The 27700-nt window shown below is 50.8% G+C and overlaps 14 protein-coding genes across 14 annotated transcripts; 5 read left to right on the forward strand and 9 right to left on the reverse strand.

Annotated features, from left to right (window-relative positions):
- Positions 1 to 35: 35 nt before the first annotated feature.
- ASPVEDRAFT_37404 (uncharacterized protein) lies at positions 36 to 625 on the reverse strand. Its single transcript, XM_040811459.1, has 4 exons — positions 560 to 625; positions 440 to 510; positions 280 to 366; positions 36 to 233 (listed from the first exon to the last, which is right to left on the reverse strand). The coding sequence occupies exons 1-4, from the start codon at positions 572 to 574 to the stop codon at positions 140 to 142; spliced, it is 267 nt and encodes an 88-aa protein (XP_040663703.1). The 5' UTR covers positions 575 to 625; the 3' UTR covers positions 36 to 139.
- A 408-nt stretch (positions 626 to 1033) lies between these two features.
- Positions 1034 to 2853, reverse strand: ASPVEDRAFT_185169 (MFS transporter; the record flags this gene model as incomplete). The annotated part of the gene is made up of 5 exons (XM_040808938.1): positions 2638 to 2853; positions 2199 to 2588; positions 2049 to 2154; positions 1548 to 1996; positions 1034 to 1498 (listed from the first exon to the last, which is right to left on the reverse strand). The coding sequence occupies exons 1-5, from the start codon at positions 2740 to 2742 to the stop codon at positions 1034 to 1036; spliced, it is 1515 nt and encodes a 504-aa protein (XP_040663704.1). The 5' UTR covers positions 2743 to 2853.
- Positions 2854 to 3480: 627 nt separating this feature from the next.
- ASPVEDRAFT_37405 (glycerate kinase family protein) lies at positions 3481 to 4925 on the forward strand. Its single transcript, XM_040811460.1, has one exon. The coding sequence runs from the start codon at positions 3578 to 3580 to the stop codon at positions 4733 to 4735; it is 1158 nt and encodes a 385-aa protein (XP_040663705.1). The 5' UTR covers positions 3481 to 3577; the 3' UTR covers positions 4736 to 4925.
- Positions 4926 to 5531: 606 nt separating this feature from the next.
- eglD (putative endoglucanase) lies at positions 5532 to 6224 on the forward strand (the record flags this gene model as incomplete). The annotated part of the gene is made up of 1 exon (XM_040808580.1): positions 5532 to 6224. A coding segment is annotated over one exon (693 nt), but the record flags the coding sequence as incomplete, so codon positions are not given.
- A 379-nt stretch (positions 6225 to 6603) lies between these two features.
- Positions 6604 to 8735, reverse strand: ASPVEDRAFT_37406 (cytochrome P450). Its single transcript, XM_040811461.1, has 7 exons — positions 8430 to 8735; positions 8253 to 8385; positions 8008 to 8199; positions 7812 to 7963; positions 7512 to 7759; positions 7184 to 7455; positions 6604 to 7120 (listed from the first exon to the last, which is right to left on the reverse strand). The coding sequence occupies exons 1-7, from the start codon at positions 8638 to 8640 to the stop codon at positions 6766 to 6768; spliced, it is 1563 nt and encodes a 520-aa protein (XP_040663707.1). The 5' UTR covers positions 8641 to 8735; the 3' UTR covers positions 6604 to 6765.
- Positions 8736 to 9101: 366 nt separating this feature from the next.
- On the reverse strand, positions 9102 to 9668 carry ASPVEDRAFT_79618 (uncharacterized protein; the record flags this gene model as incomplete). The annotated part of the gene is made up of 1 exon (XM_040816722.1): positions 9102 to 9668. The coding sequence occupies one exon, from the start codon at positions 9666 to 9668 to the stop codon at positions 9102 to 9104; it is 567 nt and encodes a 188-aa protein (XP_040663708.1).
- Positions 9669 to 11324: 1656 nt separating this feature from the next.
- On the reverse strand, positions 11325 to 12056 carry ASPVEDRAFT_24861 (uncharacterized protein; the record flags this gene model as incomplete). The annotated part of the gene is made up of 2 exons (XM_040809712.1): positions 11325 to 11834; positions 11916 to 12056. The coding sequence occupies 2 exons, from the start codon at positions 12054 to 12056 to the stop codon at positions 11325 to 11327; spliced, it is 651 nt and encodes a 216-aa protein (XP_040663709.1).
- A 321-nt stretch (positions 12057 to 12377) lies between these two features.
- Positions 12378 to 13747, reverse strand: ASPVEDRAFT_37410 (SGNH/GDSL hydrolase family protein). The gene is made up of 4 exons (XM_040811462.1): positions 13486 to 13747; positions 13172 to 13433; positions 12862 to 13117; positions 12378 to 12810 (listed from the first exon to the last, which is right to left on the reverse strand). Exons 1-4 carry the CDS (start codon positions 13613 to 13615, stop codon positions 12622 to 12624), a joined length of 837 nt encoding a protein of 278 aa, XP_040663710.1. The 5' UTR covers positions 13616 to 13747; the 3' UTR covers positions 12378 to 12621.
- Positions 13748 to 14262: 515 nt separating this feature from the next.
- On the reverse strand, positions 14263 to 15567 carry ASPVEDRAFT_79622 (uncharacterized protein; the record flags this gene model as incomplete). The annotated part of the gene is made up of 6 exons (XM_040816723.1): positions 14263 to 14328; positions 14379 to 14718; positions 14777 to 15008; positions 15059 to 15167; positions 15219 to 15436; positions 15489 to 15567. The coding sequence occupies 6 exons, from the start codon at positions 15565 to 15567 to the stop codon at positions 14263 to 14265; spliced, it is 1044 nt and encodes a 347-aa protein (XP_040663711.1).
- Positions 15568 to 17876: 2309 nt separating this feature from the next.
- ASPVEDRAFT_880402 (uncharacterized protein) lies at positions 17877 to 18995 on the forward strand (the record flags this gene model as incomplete). Its single annotated transcript, XM_040818222.1, has 3 exons — positions 17877 to 17990; positions 18047 to 18509; positions 18757 to 18995. 3 exons carry the CDS (start codon positions 17877 to 17879, stop codon positions 18993 to 18995), a joined length of 816 nt encoding a protein of 271 aa, XP_040663712.1.
- A 49-nt stretch (positions 18996 to 19044) lies between these two features.
- On the reverse strand, positions 19045 to 19546 carry ASPVEDRAFT_439523 (uncharacterized protein). The gene has a single exon (XM_040812944.1). The coding sequence runs from the start codon at positions 19412 to 19414 to the stop codon at positions 19139 to 19141; it is 276 nt and encodes a 91-aa protein (XP_040663713.1). The 5' UTR covers positions 19415 to 19546; the 3' UTR covers positions 19045 to 19138.
- ASPVEDRAFT_439524 (uncharacterized protein) lies at positions 19547 to 20562 on the forward strand. The gene is made up of 2 exons (XM_040812945.1): positions 19547 to 20305; positions 20537 to 20562. The coding sequence occupies exon 1, from the start codon at positions 19678 to 19680 to the stop codon at positions 20110 to 20112; it is 435 nt and encodes a 144-aa protein (XP_040663714.1). The 5' UTR covers positions 19547 to 19677; the 3' UTR covers positions 20113 to 20305; positions 20537 to 20562.
- On the forward strand, positions 20563 to 23792 carry ASPVEDRAFT_439525 (Zn(II)2Cys6 transcription factor). Its single transcript, XM_040812946.1, has 7 exons — positions 20563 to 20936; positions 21013 to 21086; positions 21146 to 21462; positions 21509 to 21589; positions 21648 to 22270; positions 22315 to 22503; positions 22559 to 23792. Exons 1-7 carry the CDS (start codon positions 20782 to 20784, stop codon positions 23619 to 23621), a joined length of 2502 nt encoding a protein of 833 aa, XP_040663715.1. The 5' UTR covers positions 20563 to 20781; the 3' UTR covers positions 23622 to 23792.
- A 325-nt stretch (positions 23793 to 24117) lies between these two features.
- ASPVEDRAFT_79625 (Zn(II)2Cys6 transcription factor) lies at positions 24118 to 27071 on the reverse strand (the record flags this gene model as incomplete). The annotated part of the gene is made up of 6 exons (XM_040816724.1): positions 24118 to 25021; positions 25089 to 25301; positions 25363 to 26039; positions 26096 to 26176; positions 26228 to 26753; positions 26803 to 27071. The coding sequence occupies 6 exons, from the start codon at positions 27069 to 27071 to the stop codon at positions 24118 to 24120; spliced, it is 2670 nt and encodes an 889-aa protein (XP_040663716.1).
- Positions 27072 to 27700: the final 629 nt, after the last annotated feature.

Here is a 27700-nt window from a genome sequence, read left to right on the forward strand (position 1 = left end):
AGAAGATTGTTGGTGGTTTGTATACAGGTGTAGGTTCGGATAGGGCGGGTATGACCTCACCACTTTGGAGTACACCGTAGAGTTGGCTTTACCGATAACTAATGATAAATAATAATAACAGGTTTGATATATGTACATTCTAATACAGGTATTCCATAATGTCGATGTCCAGCCCACGCGGAACAGTCACCTTTTTCAGCTCCTTGATGTCGACGTCGTCAGGCGCGAACACCCTATACAATTAGTATCGGATATAAACTCAGTGAATAGAGTACGCACTGCATGAAATGAACAGGCGGCGTAGTCAAAGTCGAGTCGAAATCATCTGGGATCTGGAGGTTTTTGCCTTTATATATTTCGCGGACTCTACCAATAGATCAATATTGGATACCAAGAAACCAATCCACCTGCTGTATAATAAGTCAATAAGGAGGCATACCTCTCTGCAAGATCCTTCCCATCGCCATACTCCTCATGAGCCGGGACACTGTCGAACCGGATATCGAAGCTCTACTCTGTTTAGCACAACCAACTTTCGGGGGAGCTTGGTTACACCAACCAGCTCTTTAGTCATGGTTATACAATCTGATGTTGACTGTTACGCGTAATGCTGGGTTAATATCAGGTAGAGAAAGTAAGGTTAACTCGGGGCAGCGACACGGTGGGCTTATAACCCGTGGCGAGTGCTTAGAGTTCGTCATTTCGTGGACACAGAACGGCCTTGACCGGCTCTATTGGCTGGATGAGGTGATATCATCGGTCCAGCCATTTGTATGCGGGGCTGTTCCCTGCTTATAGTGTCGCTGTTATAGTCAGCTTTCATGATGTTACTGCGATGTAATAGTGGGAATTGGATCCCATCGGGTGCACGTGGCGTGTTGATGTAAGAGATGTGGTGGTTGTTGAAGCTATAAGCTTTATTGTATAGGGCAAGGTCTTGTAGACCATCTATCTAGTATATACATACTCACATCACTCATAAAACATCAATCGTAGATATCGCCACCAAGCCGCATTAATGGTCTAGATAAGACTAAACACGACTCGTCTCATCCCCCGCACAATACGGACTCTTCTCCCTCATCCACTCCCCCCAAAACCACAACATCGCCGGCGCCACAACCCCCATCCCCAGACTAATAAATCCAAGCAAACTATTCCCCCACCCCAGCCCCAGAGCCCTATACAGCCCATCCGCAAAAAGCGGGAAACTGAATCCCGCCATTGTACGCACAAACGCCGTAACGCCCGTCGCACTGGCTGCGTACCTGGTATACGCATCAATCACATAGGTCTGGCAGCATTGGAAGGTTATGATCAGCCCGATAGCGAAGAGAGCGGCGCCAATGTTGGGCACTATCCAGTGCGTTTGGTATTCTGCTGTCCAGCCGTAGATGAAGAGGCCGACGGGGACGAGCAGCCCGCCGGGGATCATGAGGGGGACGCGGTATTCCGGCATGCCGCTGTTGTTGTAGTGCTTCGCGAGGCGTTGATATACCTAGTCTGTTAGTTTTATCTCTGACCTAAGGATTGCAGTTGTAGCTTACAATATCAATAAGACGGCCGCAGAACTGGAGCCCAATAACAAACCCAACTCCGAGAGAAAGATAGTTCAAACTCGCCGTCCCTTTACTCTCGTTGTACACACCCTCCCACACCGTAGGGAACGAAGCCAGAACAAGATACATCAGTCCATACTGATACCCGCGGTAAAGCGCAATAGCCTGGATAGCAGGCTGGGTAAACAGCATCCGAAACGGTCTGACGAGGTTCTTCCGCAGAAGCTGGGCGAATGTGCGATCCGGCTCATCGTATTCCGTATAAAGCATCTGGTTCCCTGTTTCCTTCTGCAGCTTCTTCTTTTTCTTTGCCAGGATCTTGGGCGCGTATGTCTCGCGCAGGAACAGGAAGGATAGAATCTGCACTACGGCGTCGGCCATGGATACGATCCAGAATATCCACCGCCACGACATGTACTGCGTGAGATATCCACCGGCTGTATATATTAGCAAGGGCCATTTCAATTGACAAGGGAAGGTGAGAAATACCTATCGGTCCAACTGCAGGACCTATGAATGGCATCACACTGTATACAGCGGTGGCAGATCCTCGCTCATTCTTCCTCCAGCAGTCACTCAAGACTCCTCCGCCAATCTATACTATTAGCAACAGCCAACAAGTAAGGCAGAGTCACATACAGCCTGCGGCGCACTCCCCCCAAGCCCACTCAGAAACCGAAACGCAAGCATCTGCTGCTTCGAAGTGGCAAACCCACAGACCGTGTTAAACACCAGGTATACCATATTGGCAGACTGCAGAACCACAACCCGCCCGTACATCTCCGACAGCGGGGCCAGGATAAAGGGGCCCAGCGCGTATGCGAGTAGGAAGATCGACATGACGAGGTACTGCTCGATTCCGGAGGTGATGTTGAAGTCGGCGGCTATCTGGTCGAGGGCTGGTGCGACCATTGTAGAGGATACCGGGGAGATGAAGGTGAAGCAGGAGACCAGCAGTGTAGCAGACCATTTTCGACTCAGGCTCCAGTTGAGAGGGTTTGTTGGGTCGGTAGGGGATGACCAGGTTATCTGAGATTATGAGTTTGAATCTGGTAAAGGTAGAGTTGTTCTGTCTTACCAGCTTTGTGTCGTATTCTGGAGGGGATGGAGGTCTCTCCTCGAGAAGGTGCCCAGACTCTGGATCCAGCGAACGATTGTAATTCTGGGGGGATTGATTCAACATGTTTAAGCGAATGACTGTTTGCAAAGCGAATGTATGAATGAAAGAATAAATGATATTGGTGTTGATAGTCTGGTAGTCTACCAGCTACAGCTTTATATACATCAGAACAGCAATATTCCAGCCCCGCCAGCGAGACCATCTCGACCCATTCCAGATGATAATTGTCGTGCCCACATTTACAAGAATGAGGCGCAGATGTTGTTGTTTGGCCAAGATCCAGTAATATTCCCAATGACCCTTCCAGGCAACAGGATATCGGGCTTCTTCACGAAGCCCAGAACCCACAATCTCCGCAAATGTCGATCGTCTAAGCCACAAGTGTTAAGCGATCGTGTGCACGCGATGGCCTGATTAAGTAAAACTATTCTATATTTGGGCCTGAATGCGAGAGTTGTAGATACCTGGGGGGGATGTGGCTCGACGTCAGAGGCTGGGCACCAGGCCCAGGACCACCAGTCGACCAGTCCACCGCTCGTGTCTGCGATCCATACACCTGCCGCTGCTGTGCCACTACAGGCAGCGATATAACAATTTTTAGAAATGGGTGGGCTTCTTATCGCACGGCCTGAGAGGTTGGGCTGGGTCTTGGAGAGGTATCTTGGACTGGGATTGAGGCGGAGCGGCCCAAGCAGGAGTGAGAGCATTGGAACGAGATGTGATGTGATGGAAGGTGAAGACTGACCAGGTTGTACCTTATAAAAAGGGCGTTGACCGGATGTAAACATAGACATCCAGTGCCTATCAACCACTTTCGTTCACAATCAATCAATATATCCATTCGCTCATAATACCAATAAATCCACCCACTCGCTTTTATACATTCCTAGTTGCCATCATGAATATCCTCGTCTGCCCCTCTGGCTTCAAAGGGAGCATCAGCCCCGAGACAGCTGCCGACTGCATTGAAGCAGGCATCCTGCAAGCCATGCCCTCAGCAAAAGTCCGCAAGGTGCCTCTCGCAGACGGTGGAGAGGGATTCACCCAAGCCCTTGTCTCTGCGACGGGTGGAACAATCCATAACCACCGTGTCATTGGCCCTCTGGGCACACCCATAGACTCGTATTATGGGATCCTAGGCACCACACCGCCCTTTGAAGCCAAGACGGCTGTGATCGAGATGGCTGCGGCTGCTGGGCTTAGCCTGATCCCTAAGGCCTCTCGAAATCCATGCATAACTACCACGTATGGTGTTGGCCAGCTCATTGCCGCTGCACTCGATGAAGGCGTTGATCGCATTATCATTGGCTGCGGCGACTCAGGGACCAGCGACGGGGGTGCAGGGATGCTGCAGGGTCTAGGAGCTAGACTCATAGACCGTAATGGGCAGGACCTCCCTCGGGCAGGCGGAGGCCAGTCTCTTATCTCCCTTGCCGGGATTGACTTCTCCAAGATGCATCCCGGCCTGAGCAAAGTCTCCATCGAGGCCGTGTGTAACTGGAAGAACGTCCTTTGCGGTCCTGAAGGAGTGGCGCGTGTATATGGGCCTCAGAAGGGCGCATCCCCTGCACAGACGGAAATGCTTGCAGCTGCACTGGAAACATATGCTGTTGTCATCCATCGCACGCTCGGGATCAAGATATCGGATATGCCAGGGAGCGGTGCTTCGGGCGGACTAGGGGCAGGTCTGCTCCTTATCGAGGCAAAGCTGCGTCCGAGATACGATGCGTTGATTGAGTACTTCCACCTGGAGGATATTTTCAACGACTCGGACCTGGTATTCACGGCTGAAGGGATGATTGATGACCAGACGCCCAGGGGGAAGATCCCAGCAGAGGTGGCTCTGCGCACGCAGGAACGGGGGATACCCCTTATCGCGCTGGCTGGCACAGTCGGCTGCGGCTCACGGGTGAATTATGAAGCAGGAGTTGATGCATTTGCTTCTATTCTGCAGCGACCGTTGTCGTTGGAAGAGGCGATGGAGGAGACTGAGCAGTGGCTGGCAGAGGCAGCAGAGGGGGCGATGCGGATGGTGCTTATAGGACGGCGTCTGTAAATAGTTACGACAATTATGAGTTATGATGATGATTTCAATTATACTCCTATTCCATAAATAACAGGGTGATAGACAGAGAGTACTCGGTAGCCTCATCTCGCGGATAGGAGAAATCTCGGACCCAGTTTGATGACGATGATCGCTTCGGAGAAATGTCGATATTAAGCCTTGCTGGACTTATTTATGGGCCTTTATGGGCCTTGAAAGATTGCTCTGAATCATACTTGATGGGGTTAGTTTATACTATCGGTATAGGGGTCATCTATATCGCCACGGCAGGCCAGGATTAAGAACCAGTTCAGGGAACCGACCTGGTCCGCCCCTTTAGGCTGAACGAGACTAACTCATTCCCATAAATAACACCGATATTAACATCGTAAGCCGGATATTGCATGTTGCCGCCGGTTAATATCGAGCGGCCAAGAGCAGCGGTGATAGTCGTCGCTGAAACGCCAAGATTCTGAGCTTGATTAAGAGCCTTTTCAGGGTCTGTCAGTGGTCGGGACAGGCCGACTGGGACTGGAAAAGCTGTCCCTGCGCTGTCCCTGCTGCGTGAGGCGCGGTGGAGCGGGTTTTGTATAGATGAAACACGCCGCTTGGCAGGGCTGCTCATCAAACATCCCATGCCTCAGAGTGCCTGTATACGAGTTATAAGAGCAAAGTCTGCTGCCCTGCTGCTGTTTTACTCTGACCATTCCATCACTATTCATTCTTTATTTTTCCTGCTGTTACTGTCCCGGCGACACCACTTTCATTAACCTTCAATTCTTGCACTTGATTCTTGAATACCTTCAAAATGAAGACTTTCGGACTCCTCGCTCTGGCAGCGAGCGCTAAACTCGTCTCCGCCCACACCACCGTCATGGCCGCCTGGGTCAATGACGAGGACCAGGGCCTGGGCAGCGGCGAGGACGGCTACATTCGCACTCCTCCCAGCAACTCCCCCGTCACCGACGTGACCTCCAAGGACATGACCTGCAACGTCGGCGGCTCCACCGCAGCCTCCAAGTACATCAAGGCCGCTGGTGGCGACAAGCTCACCTTTGAGTGGCACCACAACAGCCGCGACGCCAGCGACGACATCATCGACCTCTCCCACAAGGGCCCCGTCATGGTCTACATGGCGCCCAGCGAGGCCGGCTCTGCTGGCAACGGCTGGGTCAAGATCGCCGAGGACGGCTACACTGATGGCACCTGGGCTGTCGAGACCCTCGTCGAGAACAAGGGCAAGCACTCCGTGACCGTCCCCGACGTCCCCGCTGGCAAGTACCTGTTCCGTCCTGAGCTCATCGGCCTGCACGAGGGTACCCGCGAGGGCGGTGCCCAGTTCTACATGGAGTGTGTCCAAGTCGAGATCACCTCGTCTGGCACCAAGGAGCTGCCCGAGGGTGTCTCCATCCCTGGTGCCTACAAGGCCGACGACAAGGGCGTCCTCTTCGACATCTACAACCAGTTCGACAGCTACCCCATCCCCGGCCCTGCCGTCTGGGACGGTGCCTCCGGTGCTGCCTCTGGCTCCTCCAAGGAAGCCTCTGCTGCTCCTACCTCCAGCGCTGCCCCTACTTCCAGCGTTGCCCCTACTTCGTCTGCTTCAGCTCCTGCCGCAACCACTACCGTCCCTACCATCCCTACCGCCGCCCCGACCTTCACCACCAGCGTGCGCCCTACCACCTCCGCGGTCCCTCCGTCCAGCTCCACTGCCCCTGCCCAGCCCTCTAGCTCCGGTGGTGTTGGTGGCGACGGCCAGCTCTGGGGCCAGTGCGGTGGACTGAACTTCAAGGGGGCTGGTGGCTGTGCCCCTGGTCTTGTCTGCCAGCAGTTCAACCCTTACTACTCTCAGTGTATCGAGACATAGTGCTACGAAAGTAGTGCGATATCAAGATAGATTCTTTGTTTCTGTTTCTGGCTAGAGTAGGGTGCTGGCTTCTTGTTTGTTTAGTTATTTAGGTGGCTAGGTGAATAGACGTGATCAAGCATAAAAAAGGCTATTCCTCGTATATTGATGAGTGGGAAGAAATTTCATAGTGGCTCTACGATGTACTTTCAATATCCTTCCCCCACGGAACGTCCACCTCCACCTCCCTAATCACTTCCATATGCTGCACACTCCTAGGTGTGATCTCCAGTCCATACGGCTCAGGATGGCTAATAACCCCCGGCAAAAACTCCGCCCTTGCACCCTCACCAGGAGAAATATCAAACACAGCCAACGACTGCGCGATGGTCAAGAATACCGTCGAATCCGCCAGAATCCTACCAGGACAGATTCTGCGACCGAAGCCGAATGTCAGATTATGCGGGTCTGGCTGGGGATTGACGCCCAGGAATCGGTCTGGGTTGAATGTTGTTGGGTTTGGGTAGACGGATGGGTCGTGGGTGAATGTCCTATTAACAAATTATTAACAAATGGTTTAGATATATTAAGTACGTGATGGAAAAGGGGAGTACCATATATTAGGCAACACCAAGGATCCTTTAGGGATGAGGTATCCCTCGTATACATCGTCTTCGGTGCACATGTGTGGGATACCCATTGGGGCGACGGGATGCCAGCGCAGAGACTCTTTGACGACGGCCTCAATATAAGGCAGTCTAGATCTGTCGGCGAAGGAGGGTAGTTTATTAGGACCGATGACACGGTCGAGTTCTTCCTGGGCCTTTTTCTGGATATCTGGGAACAGAGCCGTTGCGAGGAAGAAGCAGGATATGGTCGAGACGGTCTTTATCTGTTAGTCGAGTTTACTTGCCTTACTGTCAAAGACTAGGGATGGCTTACTGTATCTACACCACCAGCGTAGAGAGACGCCGTTGAGAATTTTATCACCTGTTCTTCTTTTGGTGTGAGGCTGCGGCCTTGGGATTCCTCTAGCAGTTTGGATAAGTATGAAGCCGGGTATGTGTCTTGCTCCATCTGCTGCAGGACAAGACGATAGGGCTTCTCAGTTGTCTCTAGGAGATTCTCTCTCCAGGATGCAGCCGTGCGCTTGAATCCTGCACCGGGGAACCAAGCTGGTATATACCTCACTGTTTATCATCATTATCAGAGATATCCTTGGGAGAGGTATGCGATACTAACAAAACGGGACAGTATCAACCATCCAAGCCCCAGGGGTGGCCGCAACAGAGAAATTCTCCAGCGCCTTATTAGCACGTTCAACGAGAGGATCACGACCGTGTGGTTCGATATTATATCCATATGCGATCTTCAGAATAACCGCGCCAGTCAACCTGGCTGATCAGCATAGTACAACATATATATAGATACAACTCACGTCCTAATATGCTGATTCAAATCGGCCGGCCTCTGCAAAACACGCAGCAGAAGCCGCCGTACTTCAACCTCTTGAAGCTGATTGAACTGCGCAACGGCATTCTTCGTCCCCAGCACGCGGTGCATGGCCTTGCGGTAGGAACGGAATGTATCAGAGTACGGCTGCATCGCGAGGAAATCCTCCCATCCGACCCTAGCCGCTAATAAGATATTTACTTTCCGAATTTACAGGAGCGGAAAAAGTACATTTCACCGGCAAAGATCATCCTCGGTCGCGAGGAGTAAATATTGGACCGTTTATCGAGCAGGTCGAATGCGATTCGCGCATCGTTGATGATGACGATTGTCTGCCCCAGGACGGTGATTGAACTTATTGGACCTACAGTAATTAACGACTATCCTGGATAGTAAAGCTAGCCTCACCGTAAGTATCTTTGAGCTTGAGCCAGTGGACCCAGTCCTGCTGTCCTGGAGACGGAAGGTCTGCGAGGTTGCCGATAATCGGCCTCGGTGGAGGGCCTGGAGGGAGAGGGGCGATTGATTTTTTATCAAAGACTGTTTTAATTAAATACAGCAGGGCGAGTCCGATTGCTGCGCTGAGAAGGGTGGTCAAGGCCATATTGATGGAGGTCATGTCATGAGCCTGAAGGCCGTGTGTCCTTCTCGAGGATAAGGCTATTTATGACATTGTGCATTGGGACGCCTAACATTACGCCAACACGAGGACAAGTCGCACTAGGACCGTCACATTAGACGACAGAGTCGCGGATTAAATCCCCTTTGGGGTCAAAGCGGTCGTCGTGGAGTCTGCTACTTGTTCTGGCTAGAGTGACGCTACCGGCCCTAATAAGCTTCTCAACGGCGCGGGGACATGGCGCATTGCCAATTGCAACCTGCTGATTGGATTGATAAGGGGTACGATATGCTGGAATGGGTCAGAAGTCCGATAATCCTTGTTGTGTTAATTGGCAGTATTCTGGGCAGCTATAGAGCACTGGGCTAACAACAGATATCAGAGTACAAAGGTTCACTTAAATAAGAAAGAGACTCCTAATCAGGTCCCAAATAACAAAAGCCAATGTGACTCTCCAACAGTCAAGTCAAAGGAACTGGTGGAAAACCACCCCGGCGATACCTGTACTCCAGCCAGTTGATGTCCACGTCTACCTTGGAACGGCTCAGCACACGCAACAAGGTCGCCAGTACATAGTCTCCTCCAAACTCCGCCAGGTCAGCGACATGAGGGTGACCCTTCCAGCTACGGATATCAGGGTTCGCCCCGCGCTGGAGCAGATACAACGCCGTCATCTTATGCTTGTTCTTCACGGCGAGAAACAGAGGCAGGTCGAGCACATCCAGACTGCCGTGGAAGTACGAAACACCCCAGAGACAAAAGTCAATATTCTTGGTAGTGTAAACAGGCGCGGTGTTAGGGTTGGCCCCGGCGTCGAGGAAGAGCTCGACAGCGCGCAGGTTGCCCTTCTTCGCGGCGTGAACGAGCCCGACACCTTTGTGGTATTTGAGGTTGTACTCGATGAGGTGGGGGGCGATGATCTTGTACCAGCGGCGGTTGAGGATGGCCATCATGAGGAGGGTGCGAGGAGTGGGAGCGGTCTCTGCGATTTGCAGGACGAGCTCGGTTGGGAGGTCTGCGAAGCCCATTGTGGAGTTTAAGAGTAACTTGAGTAAAGCGTAATCTGGTGTGAATGGATGGATTGAGATGTTTGGTGGACTTCGAGATGAAGATGAAGACAGGTTGAGGAAGGAAACAGCACAGCAGTGGGAGCGGGCGTTTTTATAGACCAGGCAGTGGCTGGCACAGATGATGTGGATAGGCTGGACTTGCGAATATTCTGGTGAATAGAAGTTCGCTGCCTGATGCCCATGCTATATGGCCAGTTAAACGCACTGAACAGCCGTGAACGCACAAGTATGCGGGTCTATCATTTATGGAGAAGGTGAATAGTAGGAGCAAGGCTACGGTTGTTTGGGTGTTACCTCTTCGATGGCTTGGATTTGAACATGTATATTCAATGTTAATATGTATCTAACCTAGACAGAGAGCTGTTCGCATGAAGTACATGTTCAATCAGACTTCAATATATTGAAGCACCCATTCGAGTACTCCTTGCACTCTAGCACGATAAGTATCATCAGCAACAGAAGCAGCAGCACACTGCAGAAGTTCCAGTATTTCTCGTCGCCGGCGGTTCATATCCTCATCTACTCGAGGCGCAGAGCTTGAACAACGTTTACAGCCTCAACACGCGCCACTTCCCCTAGCAGCTGGAAAATCTGTTCCTCGGAATCGCTGAAGTGCTGTGCTTTGAAACACCCCAGAAGGATCTCGAGCTTGGGCAGGTTCCTCACGCTGAAATGGTATATGGGGACCTTGCGAAAGTCAACCACGCATCCCATTGCGACGAGCTTGCGAACGAGGCGGAACTTGTCACTTCTGTAGGCTTGGGAGAATATATTGTGGCTGTGCCACCTGGCGCCCTTATTTGGGTGCGCTCCGTTCTAAGCAGGAGGATAGCCATGTCTTCGTGTCCGTGGTCTACGGCTATGAGAAGGGGTGTCATAAGCGTACCGCACTGGTCAAGAATTGTACTGTTAACGTCAACTCTTTTGCGGCGGAGGAACTCCTGGGCGACATCCATGTCGTTTAGACGAGCTGCCGCACGAAGACCAGAGCTTTTTCTGTTTTTGATGCTGTATGGGATTAGGCGCGGTTTTAGGAGGGTATAGAACGATTTGCATGTCCGGGATAGAGCCAGGACGTCGTCTTGGGTGTTTGATGCTTCCCCAATCGGCTCAATTAGCTCGCTTGGGAGGTTCAAGAATTCATTTATGGTGGGACGTCGGCCAGGTCACTTTCAGATTACCTTGTCCTGCGGACAATAGCTCGTTTATAGGAGTAATGGTTGAATGTGTTTGTGGATAGTAAGGGGTGTGGTTCTTAAACCAGTATGAATAGCACTTGCCCACGTCTTTGTGAAAAGAAGATAAGTGATTGTTACATTTTATAGTCTTTTGTTTAGCTTGGAGAAGTCTTTATTGCAAGTCTGAATTCCTTGATAACCGACACAAAGGATCTACTCGGAAGAACACAAGAGCTGGCAAACAGGCATCTCTGATACTCGAAAACTATAAAAGTACTCAGAATCCATTGTGATATGGGATTCACTGTTTTAATAAACACCCGAGAATGCTCATGTTCGGTGGTATGTAAACATTATATAGTAAAAAATAGTGACGGAGCCTAGACTTCATATTACTATAGAGTAGACAGCACAGGGCTTCCCGTTTTAACAAAAGCTACTCCCACCGTACAAGAATGTTATCCAACATTTCCCGCTGCTTGTCGTCTGGGATAGCAGCCGCCTTTCGAAGGACTCGCACTGTATGTTGGAAGAGGAAATCCCTGAGTATCACTAAGATCTCAACAACCAAATCTCTGAATCTCACCACTATATCAGGATCCTTCGCATCCCCCAGTGGTTTGGCTGCATACGCTCCAATCCAGCACTCTTCATTTCCACTACCTGCAAACACCCACGCCGTCTCTCGAATGACTCTTTTCCTCTCGGGACCCGATCCCTCCGCCTGAATTTCAAACACAGCCAGGCCAGTGTCATCTCTCGCCATCTCGATCGTCACCTCAGCATTTCCATCAGAACTGGCCATAATCGAAGTCCCTAGACTCGAATCAGGTAGCCTGTCCCTCCCAGCAACACAGACAAGCTGCTCCCCGTTGATAAACCCCGGGCCTGCCTTGACCCATGCGCGGGTTGCGTCAGGCCGATGGATTATAAGTGCCAAGCCGCCCTAGCCGTACAGCTCTTTGGGATCTGCAGTTATTGTAACACGGGCTCTGTGGAACGATCCGAGGGGGATCGATTAGCAGACCATAGGGGAGGTGAAGACCGGGCCTGTTGGAGTTCCCCACATGTCGGAGGAGGATGGTGCCTGGATGGTGAAACCGTGGGACAGCTTGGTGGGACTCGGAACTGGCGAAGGGGAATTAACGACTTTCCATGGAGTGTTCATTGTGGTGTGTATGACTGTGGGGTAGCCGCCCATGAGTACTGTTGTGCCGATTTTACTTCCAGGTTGTATACGTTGGTTTTATGTGTCGATAATCTGCTGGCAGCTTGCTCGAGACAAGCAGGGGAGCAGAGTACACCTCAGTCTACAGTAGCTGTCCTTGAAGATCCTTGTTCATGACCTGGCAGCGGTCATTATCTGGCAATGTCCAGGTTCGCCCCGCAGAAGCACCGTTACACATCGTCTTGTTCGGACTCAAGGCCGGCCTAGGTCCTGGATACCTAACAAGTTCGTCCTAGATTGTGGCATTTTGGACATGCGTTACCCCGCTTCCCCATAAAGGACCCTTGCCTTGGGTGCCATATTCGGTGAATCTTAATCTGGTCCAGCTCTGCTTATATCTGTTGTAACAGAAAACAGCGTAGCTAACCACTACTGACAGCCAACAGGATACCACAGTGCAGTAGTTCCAAGCCCACTGCCATAATGAGAAATCTGCCATGGAATGGTCTATTATACGGTCTGCCTCTAACCACGTAGCTGAGAGCAGCAACCTATGTCTAATCACCTACCACCCCAAGAATCTCCCAACATCCGCAGCAAGCAGGTTATGGAACGCCGAGACAGGATGGAAATCATCCCACCAGAGGCACCCTTGCTCGTGGCCTATGCAAGTGCTGTCAACGAAGCCGTATTCCTGCGGATTGTCCAGGATTGTCGTAAAGAAGGACCAGGAGTCGTATATCCTCATTGTGGTCTTTCTCTAGTTAGACAGGTTCGAAATCGGCTTCATTATATGTCCACTCACATCGAGGTTAGATGAACGCCAGTCCTCAACTGCATGGTGGAGCCGGCCATTGAACTGCGCTGTCACGGCCTCGTAGAGCTCTATATCCGACTTGTCGAGTGCCGCTATATTCGGGGTTCGGTCGCATGGTGGGATATTGAAGACGAGGAAGTCTCGAGCACCGCAGGTATGCAGGTTGTCGACGAGATTGAAGTAGCTCTGTAAGACACGAGAGAGCGCAGCGAGGGGGTCAGGAAGCTGGTACGAGAAGTAGATACTTCAAATTCAGCCATTAGACAACCTATGCTTCATCAGACCGTGATAGCCTTACTCGTTAATTCCGATCCACACTCCAAACAACGCTTCCTCAGAACTCCATCCGAGGCCAGTTGTATGCGGGGGACAGTAGTTCTTCCCAAACTCGTCTACCACTTGGTACACCAGATCCTGCGGAACATCGGGGTCAGATACAACAATGGAGTTGTTCACTGTGGCACCGTATACGGCATGGTTATAGCTCAGCACGGTGGTGTCATTATACTGTGTTGTCAGATACCCAACCCAGTTGATCGAGTCCGCTGCGGTGCCGTGTCCTGTCGAATAGATGTCAGTGATGTACAACAGACGAGTTGAGAAGAGTCCTACCGAGTTCAGGATTTCCCATTGGGTTCTCCGGCGAGGGCTGCGTCGACGAGACATTGAACTTCGTGCTTGAGTACGAGTCGCCGCTGTTGGCATGGATGTGGCAGTTAGTTGTTGTACATAGCCCGAACATCCCATCCCTTGATCATGCGCTGGCTCTGAGTATAGCATACAAGGTAAATAGAGACCGAGTTTCTGGGCTGTTGCCGGCCTTCCCCAGAGCTGGGAAATATGACAGCAGGGACAGTATTCCCTGGGCCCTCATGCTTGCTTTTGACGTGCAGGAACTGCACTCCGGAGGCCGAGAGGCTGTGAGAGGCTCCCTTTTATAGGCAATAATCCTGTGGGCGAGCGGTAAAGAGGAAAACTGGGTCGAGTAATCTTGTGTAACCGTGTTGGATGGCATTCTCAGCTCAATGCAAGGGTTGATGTCCTGGATTGGTTCGTGTGCTGCAAGTAAGCCGAGTGTCCCCAGCTTTCTTTGTTCGGTCATGATTATACTCTCGGTCTACCACGGTTCGTGTGATAGTCATGCATATGCATATTTTGGTCTAGATCCCTTCATCAAGTGGTGGACGATGCATGGGCCTTTTCCTTTCCTAGGCTTGGAGATTTGCCTACGCGTGAGGCTTTAGGGTGGCCACCCCCCATAGAAGCTTCTGTTGAAGTGACAAAATCCAGCTAAAGGGTAGAATATCGGAGGGATGTTATGTGAGGTTATTGATAAAATTTACCGAATACTAATTGCATAGTGCCTAGCGTGCTGAATCGTTCACGATTTTACGATCTGGCATTCCTGATGACAGCCTCTGCCTTTGCTTGAAAATTACGAAAAATGTCAATGGCCTTAATAAATCGTTAGCAGGTAGGCTAGATATATCTGAATATCAACATACCTCAGCAAGCTTTCCCCTCGCCCTTCCGTCTTGTGCCCGCTCAAAGTCCCCGCGGTACTTGAGTTCATCATTGATATACGACACATTCTGGGGTTCACCTTGATCGTGACGATCGGCCTTGAATAGGGATAACTCGTCCACTTCCTTTGCGTCTCTATAACTAGATTTGAGCGCTTTTAGGTCATCCGGTACCAGCGTAAGTGCGTCCACCCCTGCTAGCTGTAGAAGTTCATCAAGGTTGGCATTGGAACAGGCTTTTACCTTGGTCGGCAGAGACAATCGCTTATAGTATTCCTCGGCCTGTACACATAGGTCAAGCAGAGGATGAGGATCTCTGTATCTGAGGTTCGCTGTCAGATACCCAGTAACTTATGAGCATATGAGGTAGATGGACCTACTTCGGATCGAGGAGGATTCTAAGCTCGTGAATGAACGGCGAGATAGATACACAACCAACTTCTCCAGCTAGAATAACCTGCTCCATCGAGAATACTGTTGTCGCAAGAGTTTTGATACCGTAGTCCCGTAGTTCACGACATCCCTGAAGGCCTTCCCAGGTTGCAGCGACCTTGATGACAATGCGTGCAGTGGGGAAGAAGGGATCAACGAGCGCGAATATGCTATGTATTCCTATACAAATTAGTATCAGGATAATACGATTTGTAATAGGTTATCTATACTCTTCGCTGTCTCAACGACTTTCTGTTTCGAATAGGCGTGATTCGGATTTGCCATAACATGGAGGGACCCCGTAAAGGCTGGTAGCATTTCATGCCCTAGGAGAACTGCCTGTAACAAATGTAAGGATCAATAGTTTGCTGGTTCAAGGAATTAACGTACTGCAACTTCCACTGCGAGCTCTTCAAACGTCACTTCAGGGAACTGATCATGGAGATTCAAAGCTAGCTCCAGCGCCTTCTCAAGAATTTCCTTTCTGGCTGGCTTCGTAAGTTCGGTGTAGTATTCATACTGCTCGATATTAATACTGCTCATAAGGGAAACATATAGGAATACCTGGTTTGAAGTGCAGTCAACGCATTTGCCGAATTCTTCCACGACTAAACGCAGTATCAGCTTGGCTTGTATAAGAATATCACGCGGCAGCCTTACCCGTGATGTCAAAACTATCCAGATCGATTTGGGTCTTTGAACGAAGGTATTCCAACAGGTTTACGCTAGATGGATTCATCTTGAGAGTAGACTGCTATTTGGCTCGGATATTCAGCGAGTACCATTGGGGCATTTCAGGCCTACGCACAATATCTCTCCAGTGCTCTTTTATACCCCAGCAGATAGCTGAAACACAGGTCTGCCCTCATTATGAATTGTTGAGTCAGCCCTTTGCATAGAGCGGCCTGCATTCCGTCTTCACGCTGTGGCTGATTTCGAATCGCACCATACTTGAAGATTCACCCATATCCAGAAGTTGCACAGTGAACTCTCGAGGCTGTTTTACGATGCACTCGAGGCCTCGAGGAGACCTTGGCCTAGCCCACATTCTGCGGCAACTACTACTGTCTTTTTGTGACAGTGTAGCTGTTGAACAGGGACAAAGCACACTCACCTTCAACGAGATACATCACAGGGCATTATCAATAGCAAGAGAGTTACAGATCCACTCAGTACAAAAGGAACAGCCTGTGGCAATTCTTGCCCGGCGAGGTATGGATCATATTCTCTGTACAAGGTCCTTTTCTACGCCTGATCAAACCACTTTCCAAGGCATCTTTGCTGCAATACAACAGAGGTATTCCGTGGAACTTGCAGCATCACCTTGGTTTGCATTTCTTTTTTCTTTCTCCGCTGGGATGAGGGGTAGATTTGTCGTGGCTTATCCTGTGTGACAGCCTGTGAGACTGTCCGCGAGCAACCGCTGTGACGAGTCTTGCATATTAGGGTATCACAATCCTGGCTTGCGTCGAGTCAGCCAAGCTGCGGAGGCTACTGGCCATTCTGTTTTTTCTTTTTTTTTCATAAGATTGATAATATCGGCATTTGCCTCTCAGCTGGCTTGAATTGGAATTAGACCTGTTGGAATGCAGAGGACTGTCAGCCAGGCCGGTCATGCAATATGCCCTGGTTGGAATCGACTGCGTCTCGACGGTAGAAGCACACAATGGCCGCCCGCCTGAAGGCATTCAGACAATCTTGCCTCGTCATAGAAAGGAATGAGCGTGTCGGCGACAATTGGAGAAATCGTTACAGGGTATATCCATTGCATTCCTTGCCTAATATACCATACTAACTGTCTAGACGCTTGTCACTCACGACCACGCCGAGATTTCCCACATGGCATATCTCCCATTCCCCAAGACGTCGCCGAAGTATACCCCAAATGATAAGCTGGCAGACTGGTTGTAATCGTACGCGTTCATCATGGACCTGAACGTCTGGACGAAATCCAGTATCCAAACTGCTGATTACTCTGACACGGAGGGCAAATCGACAGTTGAGCCTGTGCGTGACGGTGTCCGGCGAACGCTTCAACCTCGACATATCGCCTGGTGCACTGGTATCTATTCGATGCCCAAGCCGATCGGCTTCCAGGGATTAAAGCAACTTAAGGGAACTGTTTACCACGGCAGTCAGCATTATGATGCCTCAAAACGAGCGGGGCTTGAGGCGAACGGTTGGATACAAATCTGGATAGAATCCAAGGTGGCGGAAAGCATATTCGAGTGAGCCATGCTTTTGATAGGCAGCTCTTGAGATTATCGTAGCTGGCGTATAGAATAGCAATCTGCCACTCTGCCTGCTTATGGGTCTTTTCCTCTGGTTCTTGGGATTGCCTGGATATGGACACTTTCAGTGGGCGAACGACCCCCGAACTGCAGAGGCAGTTTATATCGCTACACTTGTAGGAATTGGGGTTTCCAGGACGCTGCTGCATGGTTTTGGTGGTGTTGAGGTGTTAAGTCGGTTTTCCAACTGCTCTATCATTCCATATCACGATATACGTATCTAACAGCAGCAACTAGAGGGCGCCAATGAGCTTGCTACAGAGAATCCTGGTATATTTGGGTCCGGCTCGGGATACTCTCGTGCGTTTGCGATGTCCAACATCAGCTGGAAGTTGGGCATGTTCCTGGGGCCTGTGCTCTCAGGTATCTTGACGGAATCGGTGGGCTACTATTTGATGAATGTTATGCTTGGTATGGTCTTCCCCACGGATTATGGATTCAGGCTAACTGTGATAGCAATACCTTGCCTAGTGATGGGGGTGGCTACGTACCTAGCTCTCTGGAGGACTTAGCCGAGCAATGCTATATATAATTAGGATATCCAACTAAATAAGACACTCTGCATTTGCCTTTCTCGGAGCTGCAGTGGTCGTGCAAGTGGACAATGCATGTTTGCTGTAATTCCGGTCATCAAGCATAATTTCCATTTGGTCTCACTTGGTGGCACGACCACCTTGCCCTTGGTAAAAGTCCCCTGGTAGTCCTGTGCTGTAGATTGTTTCCTACATCTATCAGCCTTTGAATATCTCACCATCTAATGGATAAATCAGAAGTTATCGTCCTCGCAGGAGGGACTGGCGACTTGGGCCGGTACCTTCACGAAGAGCTCATCAAGGACGGCAGTTATACCGTCGCCCTATTAACCCGCAAGGTCTGCCTTGATTCCATACAAATTAAACTAGGCAACACTTCTCACCCCTCCTAAAGACAGATTACAGTCCTTCCCTCCCAAGAACTACCGTGCACCAAACAGAATACACCGAATCCTCCGTCCTTTCCATCCTCGACGAAACCTCTGCAACGGCCCTGATCTCTCTAATCCGCTGCGACGGCAACGAGTACCTCCCAATCCATACAGCACTAGTCAAAGCGTGCCTACAATCCGAGACCTGCAAACGCTTCATCCCCTCCGAATGGGCCGGTAATATCGAAACATTCCCCCATCTCCTCCGTTCCTACGCTCATACCCGCGCACCCTTGCGGGATATCCTCAAAGCAACCGCTCCATCGGATTTGAAATGGACTCTTGTCAACTTCGGCTGGTTCATGGAGTACTTCCTACCAGAGGAGAAGTCGTATATGAAGCGGATCCCAGGGGAGTTTCCTGTTGATCCGATGGCATGGACGTATACTGTGCGCGGGACGGGCGATGAACCTCAGGGGTGGACTTGTGGGAGAGATGTTGCCAAGGCTGTTTTGGCATTGTTGAATACGGATATAGCATGGGTCAGTTCGTCTGCTATCCATATCCTCGTATCTGCTAACTTGCTGTTTTCTTTTGTATAGGAGCCCGAGATATACATCACCGGCGAATGGGGCACGTTCAATGACGCCGCGAAGCTGCTGGAGAAGACTTATAGTAAGAATATATCCTCAACGTTCTTCTATACTCATCTTCTTAATAACGATGTATCTAGACCGTCCATTCAAACGAAGTTATCGCTCTCTCGAAGACATCGCCGCCTCGATGGCAGAATACGACACAAACCCCGGCCCTCAATCCGATATCGCTGAACTGGAGGAGTGGACTGTCACCGGCGCGACGGCGTGTCCTAAAGATACCACACTTCGTCAGCGCGAGAAGTATTTCTCTGGGATTCGGTTTTTGACTATTGCGGAGATGTTGAGGAAGGCCGAAGTGGATGGTCATCTTTAGTCTTGGGTTTGGATATTTGGCACTTGAGTTCACATTCTTTATTCGTCTCCTATTATATTGAATATCATGTTTTATGATGTTCTTTGCCTTTGTTTAGGTGGTCTAATTCATTGGGTCCGATGGTGTACCAGGCATATATATCGTCAACTATCCAGTGCCCGAACAACCCTTGCTAAAAAAACAGAACAAATAAATAATAGATATATATATATATTGCCACTGGCCCAGGGTAGCACTATTATTATTATTGTCACGAAATGAAAAAGAGAGAAAAAGCACAAAGCTGGACTAAAGTAAAATGTTAGGCTGTGGATTTGGTGTTGTTGACTTTCCCCCTTCGGCTTCGCAACTTCCTCAACACAACACATCTTGGATTTTGACTTCAACTCATCACACCATCCCGGAGCGCAGTATCCCATCCCATTATCCAGCTTATTAATCGACTTCGAAACCTAGGACTCCATGGTCTTTACGCTTGTTGCAATCATTCAGGCTGATTCTTCTAAGGAACCGTCGCCGCAGGTGGAGATGACGCCGCTGTCAATGCCATGGGCCTATCGCAGTTCCCGCCGTACGAGCCTGGCTGGGTGGATTGGGTTTGTCCCTTGCAGTTCCACGGCATTTCCTCTCAGCTGGTATTCGCAACAAAAGCCAAAGCTTATTTGAAACGGCTGAAATTGCGATGGCCATGAGGATTGAGGAGCGTTGGGGGCGGTCGCTTACGAAGAAACCATCTTCGCGAACAGGGCGATCACGTCGAGTCTCTTTGCTTTTCTTGACGACTTGGAGAACAGCCTCTCAGCGCCAGAATTACGTACTTCATGACTCGTTCCGTACGAGTAAGGCGTGCCTAAGCCCGAGGCTGCCTCGCATCTCCTCACATGCGATCCCCGCGTTTGCCAAGCTGCCATCTGCTGTTGAGGAAGATAGCGTCTTGCAAATGTCCGCTAGGTTTCCACCAGTACTAATGGAGATTAACGCCCTCTCGCCGTCGGCCAATAATGAGGCCTGGGATTATTGGTCCAGGGCGACGTCGGACCCCGGAAGGGCGGATTCAGCAGACTGCACCAGATTGTCGCCAGTGATTAATGGAAATCATTCTATCTTCGTCTATTAGCTTCTTGCGGGCGATCCTCGGAGCATTTTCTGGTTATCAATCTCATTCTGAATCAGATTCTGCATCCGGACTGAGTTGGAAGACTCGGACGCTGACCGATCTGGCCGACGAACTCGAGTGCTAGGCACAAGACTACCGTGCTTCCGACATGGTTACGAATCATCCCACATGTCAGGGCCTCCCAGGTGAATGTGTAAGTTCGCGTTCCCTGCATCGTGAGTTTGCAGGATGGTGTGGGCAACCGGGTCCCCGTTTAGGGCTCTGCGTTGCCACTGGACTTGGTGTTTCGCCAGCCCATCCTTCAGCCCATCCTTCTGGATATCAATCGCCTTGAATGGGGACCAGCTGCCCACTTTTTATCCACCGTTTCCGCCATCCTGCGTGCGGGGTACCCAGACGTTCATGCCCTGATGACTATCCCCAGTCCTGTCTAGCCTATCCAGCAGCTCTCACGACCGCGACCGAGACCCAAGACTGCTGCTGTTGACTCGAGACATCCCTCGGTATCCTATCGAATGATGCCCTCATTTCGAGTCAGCGGTTGACTAGGCTCACAGCGTCACCTCACCACCCACTGACAGTTTCCGCTAGCCGCTCTCGCCTGCGGGGGGTAAAAGAAAAAAGAAAGCTATCTGAACTTCTCCAGAGCTCTTCCAGTTAACAGCCGACATGTTCTCTCAACAAGGCAGAAGGGCTTCGCGCGCCTGCGTATCCTGTCACCAGCGAAAGCTCCGCTGTGACGCATCCTTTCGCGGCTGCCCGTGTACAAGATGTCTGCAAGACGGAAAGGAGACTTGTATTCTTCGTGAGAAGCTTCCTCGCTTGTCAGTTGCCCGGCCCGAGTCCTCTCCTCCCGTACCGATCCGGTATCTCACTATAGGCCTGGCTAACCAGTCGCAGCTCGCGGAACGTCTATCAGAACGCCCTTACAAGCCCACTTACCGCTGATGACCGCCAGAGTGTTCAGACTGATGGTAAACACCCTTCAATAAATGCCTTGGTTTGATAGCTAACAAGTGCTGGGATGCAACAGAAGACCGCACACGAGGCGCATCGCCACCCGGCAGCGTCGAGTTCTCGCGATACTCGTTTCTGGAACTGAACAATATAAAAGCACTCGATAACGAAGACGTCGCTTATATGCGGTCAAAAGGATGCTTCTCAGTTCCCGACCAGCCCATTCTCGAGGAATTTATAAACCAGTTCTTCCTGCACATTCATCCCGAAACGCCGGTGTTGGACGAAGCTCGGTTCTGGCGTCTATACTTGCAAGCAGGCACTGGGGCAACAAGCCCCGAGCAGAAGATGTCGCTCTTTGTTTTTCATGCGATGCTATTCAACGCAGTTTCTGTGGGTATGAACTGGCATATCGACTGCTGTCGCTAACTATTGCCAGCATGTGTCTCTCGAGAGCATCAATCGATGCGGTTTCAGCGACAAAGAGACAGCGAGAGCGTCATTTTATAAGCGCGCTAAGGTTTGTGACCTGCGAGAAGTCTAGGCATCTTATCGCGCTAATACCTGGTCGTCTACAGCTATTGTTCGACCTCAGAGCAGAAAACTCTCCACTCAATAAGGCTCAAGGTGCGGTCCTCCTGTCGCATCAAGTCTCCCCCGACGACCCTCAGACCGGCAGTCTATGGCTCGTCTACGCAACGCAGAATACCGTGATTCTTGGGCAACAGCCGGTATCGTTTGCTGGGGACCTTCAAGACTCGATGAAGAAGCGGCTATGGTGGTCCATTCTCCTTCGCGACAGGTGTCTCTGCCTTGGGCTGCGCCGCCGCACTCAAATCGCCTCGAAGCATTTCAATGCAGAGACGAGCTATTTTGAAGAGGCTGACTTTGCGGACGAGATTGCGCATTCGAACGTCTATGACAAAAATTCGAAGAAGATTCTATTTGAAACGCTACAGCATCAGTGTCGTCTGGCGGTTCTGGTAACCGATATGGCAACATTCATGTTCACCACGAACGGCGTATCGTCACCCTCTCTTTCCTTCAAAGCTTTCCAGTCACATCGGTGTGAAATAAAAAGGTTGCGAAGCGAACTTCTACAATGGGAGAGGAGATTCACGCCACCGCAGATGCTGCCTGATGGTTCAGCTCTTCCACGACCTGTTACAACCTTTATCAAGGTGACCTACATGTATTACTAGTGAGTGTCAGGCCCCTTTACACTGCGTAGCTAACTTGAACGAGTGCTGCGCAATCTAATCTTTCTCATTACGAGGCCCTGATCGTAGAGAGCCACGCAGACTTCGCAGGCAAAAGCTACAATAGCCAATTACTTGATTGTGGCACCTTTCTCAAGGACGCCGTCGCCAGCCTGACTGAAACTATGGAGTATTTCAGTGACTGCCAAAACGTGGAAAATATCCCACTCTGCACGTAAGCGCCCTTTTTTTTTTTCTATTTTCAAACTCGAATCGACTGACTCGTCCAGCCTCGCATTTGTTGCCACGCCGCTGGTTAATGCTGCCTTTGATGTCAAGCTCGCGCGATCGTATGAGGAGATGGCTGCCCGGAGACGACATGTAGACCTTCTGGCAGATATTTATCGCCGACTCGCCCTGATCTACAATGTCACCAACTACGTCGCGGTCGGAACAAACCAGATCCTGAAGCTCGTTTACAGTTTATCTCAGGAGCTCCTACTGAGGGCCGACCAGTCGGACGCGTCGACCGTTCCGTCTGCAAAGGGTGCTCCCATGGGAACCAATGTGAAGATGAACCTGACCAGCCGCATAACGAACTGGATGGAGGTGTTCGTCTACTATCCCCGAGCATACCTCTTGATCTCGACTTCAGTCGACTACAGCCTCTCCGTCGGGCGCCTCCCCCATGATAATGATATTCCTGAGTTCCTTCGAAATATACTTCCGGGTACTCCAAAGGTCACGCTGCCATGGATGGCGAAGACGGACCTGATCAACCCGACAAACGTTGCTGGTCCAGACTTCTGGTGTCCATCATATTGCGCGCCTGCACGGCCACTCTCTCTCATTCGGCCGCAGAACGATGGATTATCTCTGCCTGGTTCTGCGGGAAGTGGATCAATGGTAGGAACATGCAAGGCCCCCCTCCAGCTTCAAACCATGCCTGGAGCGTTATGGCAGGACGGCACTGAGTATGATAGCATGCACAACTATCAGACGACACCGGTGACGTTCGAGCAAGGGCCAATCAATCTGGACATGATGAACCCGATGCCGCCAACACCTGTGCCATTTTTTCAGCCATCCGCAAGTCAGGCTTTAGGCTATGGACAGTATGGACGAATTGGGGATATTCCAACACCGGTAATGGGAAGTGAAATGGGCGGATCTGGTGATCTTGGCCAAGTATACATGACAGATGACGACAATATCGCGCCTAACCTGTGGGTGCTTGACTATTATAATGAGACGGCCAGTAACGGCCCTTCAATGCTCTATTCCCTGACGTATCCCCCACCTCCGCACTACCCAAACGACGATCAGGCCCGGGGCCATGGCGGCTTGGTTTAAGCCAAGCTCCTAATAGTCCATCCTGGACACCCTTGCCGTTTCCGACCCGAGATGCCGCGGGAGCGTGATTCCTGCAAAAGCTTAGTCTGGTCTTTCAAGGGTATACTAGTCGCCAGTAGCGGGGATGATGCATCTATCTATTGGCTCATACTTCCGGCTCTTGTTGATTTTCGCATCCTTCGGTTGTTGATACCGCGGACTGCACCCCAGATCGTACCCTGCGGCCAGAACGAACGGGAGGGAAAGTCCTTTTCTAGCTATGTCTGGTTAAGATTTATGGTCTAATATAGAGGTCGGGGTAGCACTATCTAGACGCTCGTCCCCTCTTGTTCTTGCTTGCTTTATTCTCCTGTTCTCCCGCGGTTCGTACAGCGGCAAGAGCCCTGACTGGCTAAGCAGGCATCAAAGCCGATCTTTTCATATAAAATATATTTTTTCGTTTTTATTTGCGTATATACATAGCAGAAAGAATGTGATCTTAAATTGGTTTTACACCTTACCCATCACCCATGCACACAAACCCCTCCTCCCCAACACCCACAGGATGAGTCACGATATCAGAATATGATTCCGACGACGAGCTCCCCAGACTCAGAAAATCGGAACGCCCATTTTCGTCTAGCATTCCACTGTCATGTAGTTGATACACACCGTATTCGTAGTTCTGTTGCGCGAACGGTAAATGCGCCGGGTATGCGTAATCCGCATCCAGCATGGGATTGTAGGCTGGGATCACTAGAGGGTCGAGGACTTGGGTCTCGCAAACAGAAGCTGTATATGGTTCTTCTGATGAAGCCAGCAGAGAATGCTCCTGCTGTTGCTGCTCGGAATCAACCAAAGTGTAGAGATTCGTCAGCTGCATGGGCATTTGTCCGCCGCATCCAGATCCAGATCCAAGATCCGTATATGGCGATATCGATGCCCGTATCCCTAACCCAGATATCCCCTCTGACCTTGAAGGCTGCACTGGTCCAGTCTCCCCAGCGTCATGAGTATCATTCCCGCCACAAAACCCCTGTACCTCTCCATAAGGCGGAAAATACCCCCGACTAAAGGCATAATCCAGCGCGAACAAGAGCCTGAGATACAACTTCGGGAAATCCGCAAAGAGCTCAGGCCAGCTACTGCACGTCCCACCTGGCCCAGACCCAGTCTCAGAGCAATCACTGCTAGATGAGAGCGTCCGAGCACGCGGCCGGGGGAGTATCCCATCCGCCAACTGCAACGTCTGCTGAATAAAGGCAGCAACTTTATCCGTCCCATCATAGCGCTGCTGGAAGACTTGCATGAGATTGGCGTAGTAGCGGAACCGGCGCTTGCGAGTGGCAGATTGGGATTTTGTCGAAGAGAGTTTCACGTCGAGGGCGCTGAGGAGGAGGGGGTGGGCTATTAGGGGGACACTGTACGTTATTAGTATTAGTATGGACTAGGTATTTGACATTTGGTTTGGCTTCCTTGGGGACGTACGCGCTTATAGGGAGGTGGTTGGCGACACCCTGGGCGAGGAATCGCTTGATTGTGTCTGTGATGCAGCCTGTGGCGTCTTCGAGTTCGTCTTGGATTCGTTCATTGTCTGCATCTTCTTCGTCTTGGTCTGTATTTGTAGTGTTCGGTGTGTTTGAATCTTTGTTGAGTTGGATGCTTAGGGCTTCGAAGTTGCAGAGGGCTAGACGGGCGGCACTTTGATCACTATCAGCTTCGTCCAGGTCAAATTCCAAGAAAAGGGCAATAAAAGACATACTGGTAGTGGAAGAACGTCAACCCAAAGAATAATCCCACAGACTCATGTGTCATATGGGAGTTCACGACCGCCCCCAGCGGAGCCTTTGCGTTTGTCGACCACCGAAGGAGACTGGCCTTGCACTCTGCGACCTGTTTCTTGACACTCTTTACCTCCCCTTGTCTCTGCCCCTGTGCCTGTGACTGCATATCACCACAAATATTCCCACCTCCCATGTTCGCAGGAGACGCAGAAGAATGGACAACCCCCAGCACATCCCCCAAACAAACCGCCAACTCACACTGCACGCCCACAACCTTCGCAAGCAACCTCTTCGCCTCAGGGTCATACACCTCTGACCCGGAGACTTCATCTTCGAGATCCTTCTCCGCAAGCACAGTCCTACATGCAGCACCCGTCCCCGTAAGGTCAAGGCCTATTGTCTGCGGTGTAATCTGCGGGTGCCGCCTTAGGCCGAGCGCGATTATACGATCTCGGAGCAAGATGCACCACCATATGCGCTTCTTTATGGTGTCTGTTGATGGACTTAGGGCGTTGTAGACGATGGCGCTTTGGATTGCGATACTGAGCCAGAGAGAGCCGGCGTGGAGGTCTGTGGGGGAGGATTGGTGCGTTAGGAGGAGGGATGCTTGGACTGTCGATAGGGGGGATTTGTCGCAGCCTAGATCGTAGAGGAGCTGATCAGATTAGCTGGTGTACTTTTGCTTGTAGGTTAATATGTTGGGGGATATACTTTGGCGCGGGTGTAGAGTGTGTTGCGCGCTGTTCGCGTATCTGGGAATCCTGCTGATCTGATTGTCTCTGGAGAGACGAACTATAGAATGAGTATTAGCAAGTATATTCTGAATCGTGGTGGGGGGCATACCGCTGAACTCGCAAATAACATTGCCTGGAACGTAAACAGACTGATACCGCCGTCCTCACCATCAGGCAAAGGCGGCCGGTAGTACATCTGCCAGAACTCGGCTTCGTTGATAGTAGGCAGACAGGGGTGCACGTAGAGGAAGTACTTCCGGATAAACTCATCCAGTACTGCACCACTAGGGACACGGAAGCAGCCCTTTATGGTGAGATACTGGAAGTCCTCTTGCGAGATGTCAGAGAGGCCGGGGAGTGTCAGGAATGGGTAGGCGGAGTAAAAGACGTCTGGAACTGCGCTGGACTGGGTAGTGGATGTTGATGCTAGTGAGGTTGAAGAAGAGCTTGGATGGGGAGGCGTCCTCCAGGGCGTTTGGCTGCCGGCTCTCTCGCTCCATGAGTGGGATATGAGCGGACTGCGTGATGAAGCCTCTGAGGCCTGAAATATAGAGGCTTTGGCTGTACTTGGTGTGGTGGGCGATGGATATGGCTGATGGCGCGAGGCTGGCTTTTTCGCACGAATATGCTTGCTCCTTCTGATATCAGCTTGCTAGTAACCATTGACTGTCTTGGTAAACGTACTGTGATGCTGAATGAACAACACACTCCTGCTGGTCGAGCTCGCAGTTCGTGCATGGTGTGCCGTGGCTCGAGGCATCGCAGCGGACTTTTCGATCGCGACACCACGTACACGCAATGCGAGAGCGTTTCCGGGGTGGTTTATTCAGTTTGTTCAGTTTGTCCATTATCGGGCCTTTCTTCTTGATCTTCTGGAACCCGAGGGAGGCTTCGGAGCTGGATGCCTCAGGAGAAGGCTCTATCAAGAGCGGTTCGCTTTCGTTGGAATTCATGTTGGCGATTACTTTGCGCTTCCAATTCCTTTCAAGGTTCATTCTTCTGGATCAGGATCTTAATAAAGCAATCACCTCGCGCTGGAGTGAACGTGGAAGCCCACGTATACTACCAGCAGCAAAACATATCACACCAACACCCTGTCGCGAAAACGGAGCAAGTCCTCTTAGGTTTAGTGGAGCCGACTTGCTATCTCTCCCCGCAGTACTCCGCATTCTCCTGAGGCGTGCAGATATCACGGACGTCAAAGTTTAGAGAGGCGTTGGGATTAGGTTCGGCATACAACCTCGTTCCAGTCAGAGGCAAACCATTAATATTATACGGCTTACAGGTCTATATTGGGATACCAGTGCGAGACCACTTACAAAGTGAATATTCCGCGGGTGAGACCCTTGCACGGTGGATATCCATCTCCCAGTCGACTGTGGATTGTACTCCGTATGACCAGTCCCGGCCCGAAGCAGACCACAGCATCAAGCAATACTAACCAATAGTCTTACCAGCAGAGGACCCTTGCTGTCGGGCCGGGCGATAGACTTAGTGTGTGTATATGCCTTGTAAAATACTAGTCCATCGGCAGACGTTAGGGCCGTTGGTAGTGCCGGGGCTGCATCTAGTGCCAGATCTA

This window comes from Aspergillus versicolor, assembly GCF_001890125.1.
Source record: "Aspergillus versicolor CBS 583.65 unplaced genomic scaffold ASPVEscaffold_2, whole genome shotgun sequence".
NCBI lineage: Eukaryota > Fungi > Ascomycota > Eurotiomycetes > Eurotiales > Aspergillaceae > Aspergillus > Aspergillus versicolor.

What these genes read in the sequence shown, in the direction of transcription:
- ASPVEDRAFT_439524 (XM_040812945.1), top strand. Translation starts at nt 19,678, where the DNA reads ATGGCCATGAGGATTGAGGAGCGTTGGGGGCGGTCGCTTACGAAGAAA.
- ASPVEDRAFT_37410 (XM_040811462.1), bottom strand. Translation starts at nt 13,615, where the DNA reads ATGTTCGGGCTATGTACAACAACTAACTGCCACATCCATGCCAACAGC. An exon ending in AATGGGAAATCCTGAACTCG is followed by an intron (nt 13,434 to 13,485) that starts GTAGGACTCTTC and finishes TCTATTCGACAG; the next exon opens with GACACGGCACCGCAGCGGAC. An exon ending in GGCGTTCATCTAACCTCGAT is followed by an intron (nt 12,811 to 12,861) that starts GTGAGTGGACAT and finishes AACTAGAGAAAG; the next exon opens with ACCACAATGAGGATATACGA.
- ASPVEDRAFT_37404 (XM_040811459.1), bottom strand. An exon ending in GGGAAGGATCTTGCAGAGAG is followed by an intron (nt 367 to 439) that starts GTATGCCTCCTT and finishes ATCTATTGGTAG; the next exon opens with AGTCCGCGAAATATATAAAG. An exon ending in CCGCCTGTTCATTTCATGCA is followed by an intron (nt 234 to 279) that starts GTGCGTACTCTA and finishes CTAATTGTATAG; the next exon opens with GGTGTTCGCGCCTGACGACG.
- ASPVEDRAFT_37406 (XM_040811461.1), bottom strand. Translation starts at nt 8,640, where the DNA reads ATGACCTCCATCAATATGGCCTTGACCACCCTTCTCAGCGCAGCAATC. An exon ending in CAAGCTCAAAGATACTTACG is followed by an intron (nt 8,386 to 8,429) that starts GTGAGGCTAGCT and finishes TAATTACTGTAG; the next exon opens with GTCCAATAAGTTCAATCACC. An exon ending in TTGAATCAGCATATTAGGAC is followed by an intron (nt 7,964 to 8,007) that starts GTGAGTTGTATC and finishes CTGATCAGCCAG; the next exon opens with GTTGACTGGCGCGGTTATTC.
- ASPVEDRAFT_439525 (XM_040812946.1), top strand. Translation starts at nt 20,782, where the DNA reads ATGTTCTCTCAACAAGGCAGAAGGGCTTCGCGCGCCTGCGTATCCTGT. An exon ending in CCAGAGTGTTCAGACTGATG is followed by an intron (nt 21,087 to 21,145) that starts GTAAACACCCTT and finishes GGGATGCAACAG; the next exon opens with AAGACCGCACACGAGGCGCA. An exon ending in GTGACCTACATGTATTACTA is followed by an intron (nt 22,271 to 22,314) that starts GTGAGTGTCAGG and finishes AACTTGAACGAG; the next exon opens with TGCTGCGCAATCTAATCTTT.
- ASPVEDRAFT_439523 (XM_040812944.1), bottom strand. Translation starts at nt 19,414, where the DNA reads ATGGGATACTGCGCTCCGGGATGGTGTGATGAGTTGAAGTCAAAATCC.
- ASPVEDRAFT_37405 (XM_040811460.1), top strand. Translation starts at nt 3,578, where the DNA reads ATGAATATCCTCGTCTGCCCCTCTGGCTTCAAAGGGAGCATCAGCCCC.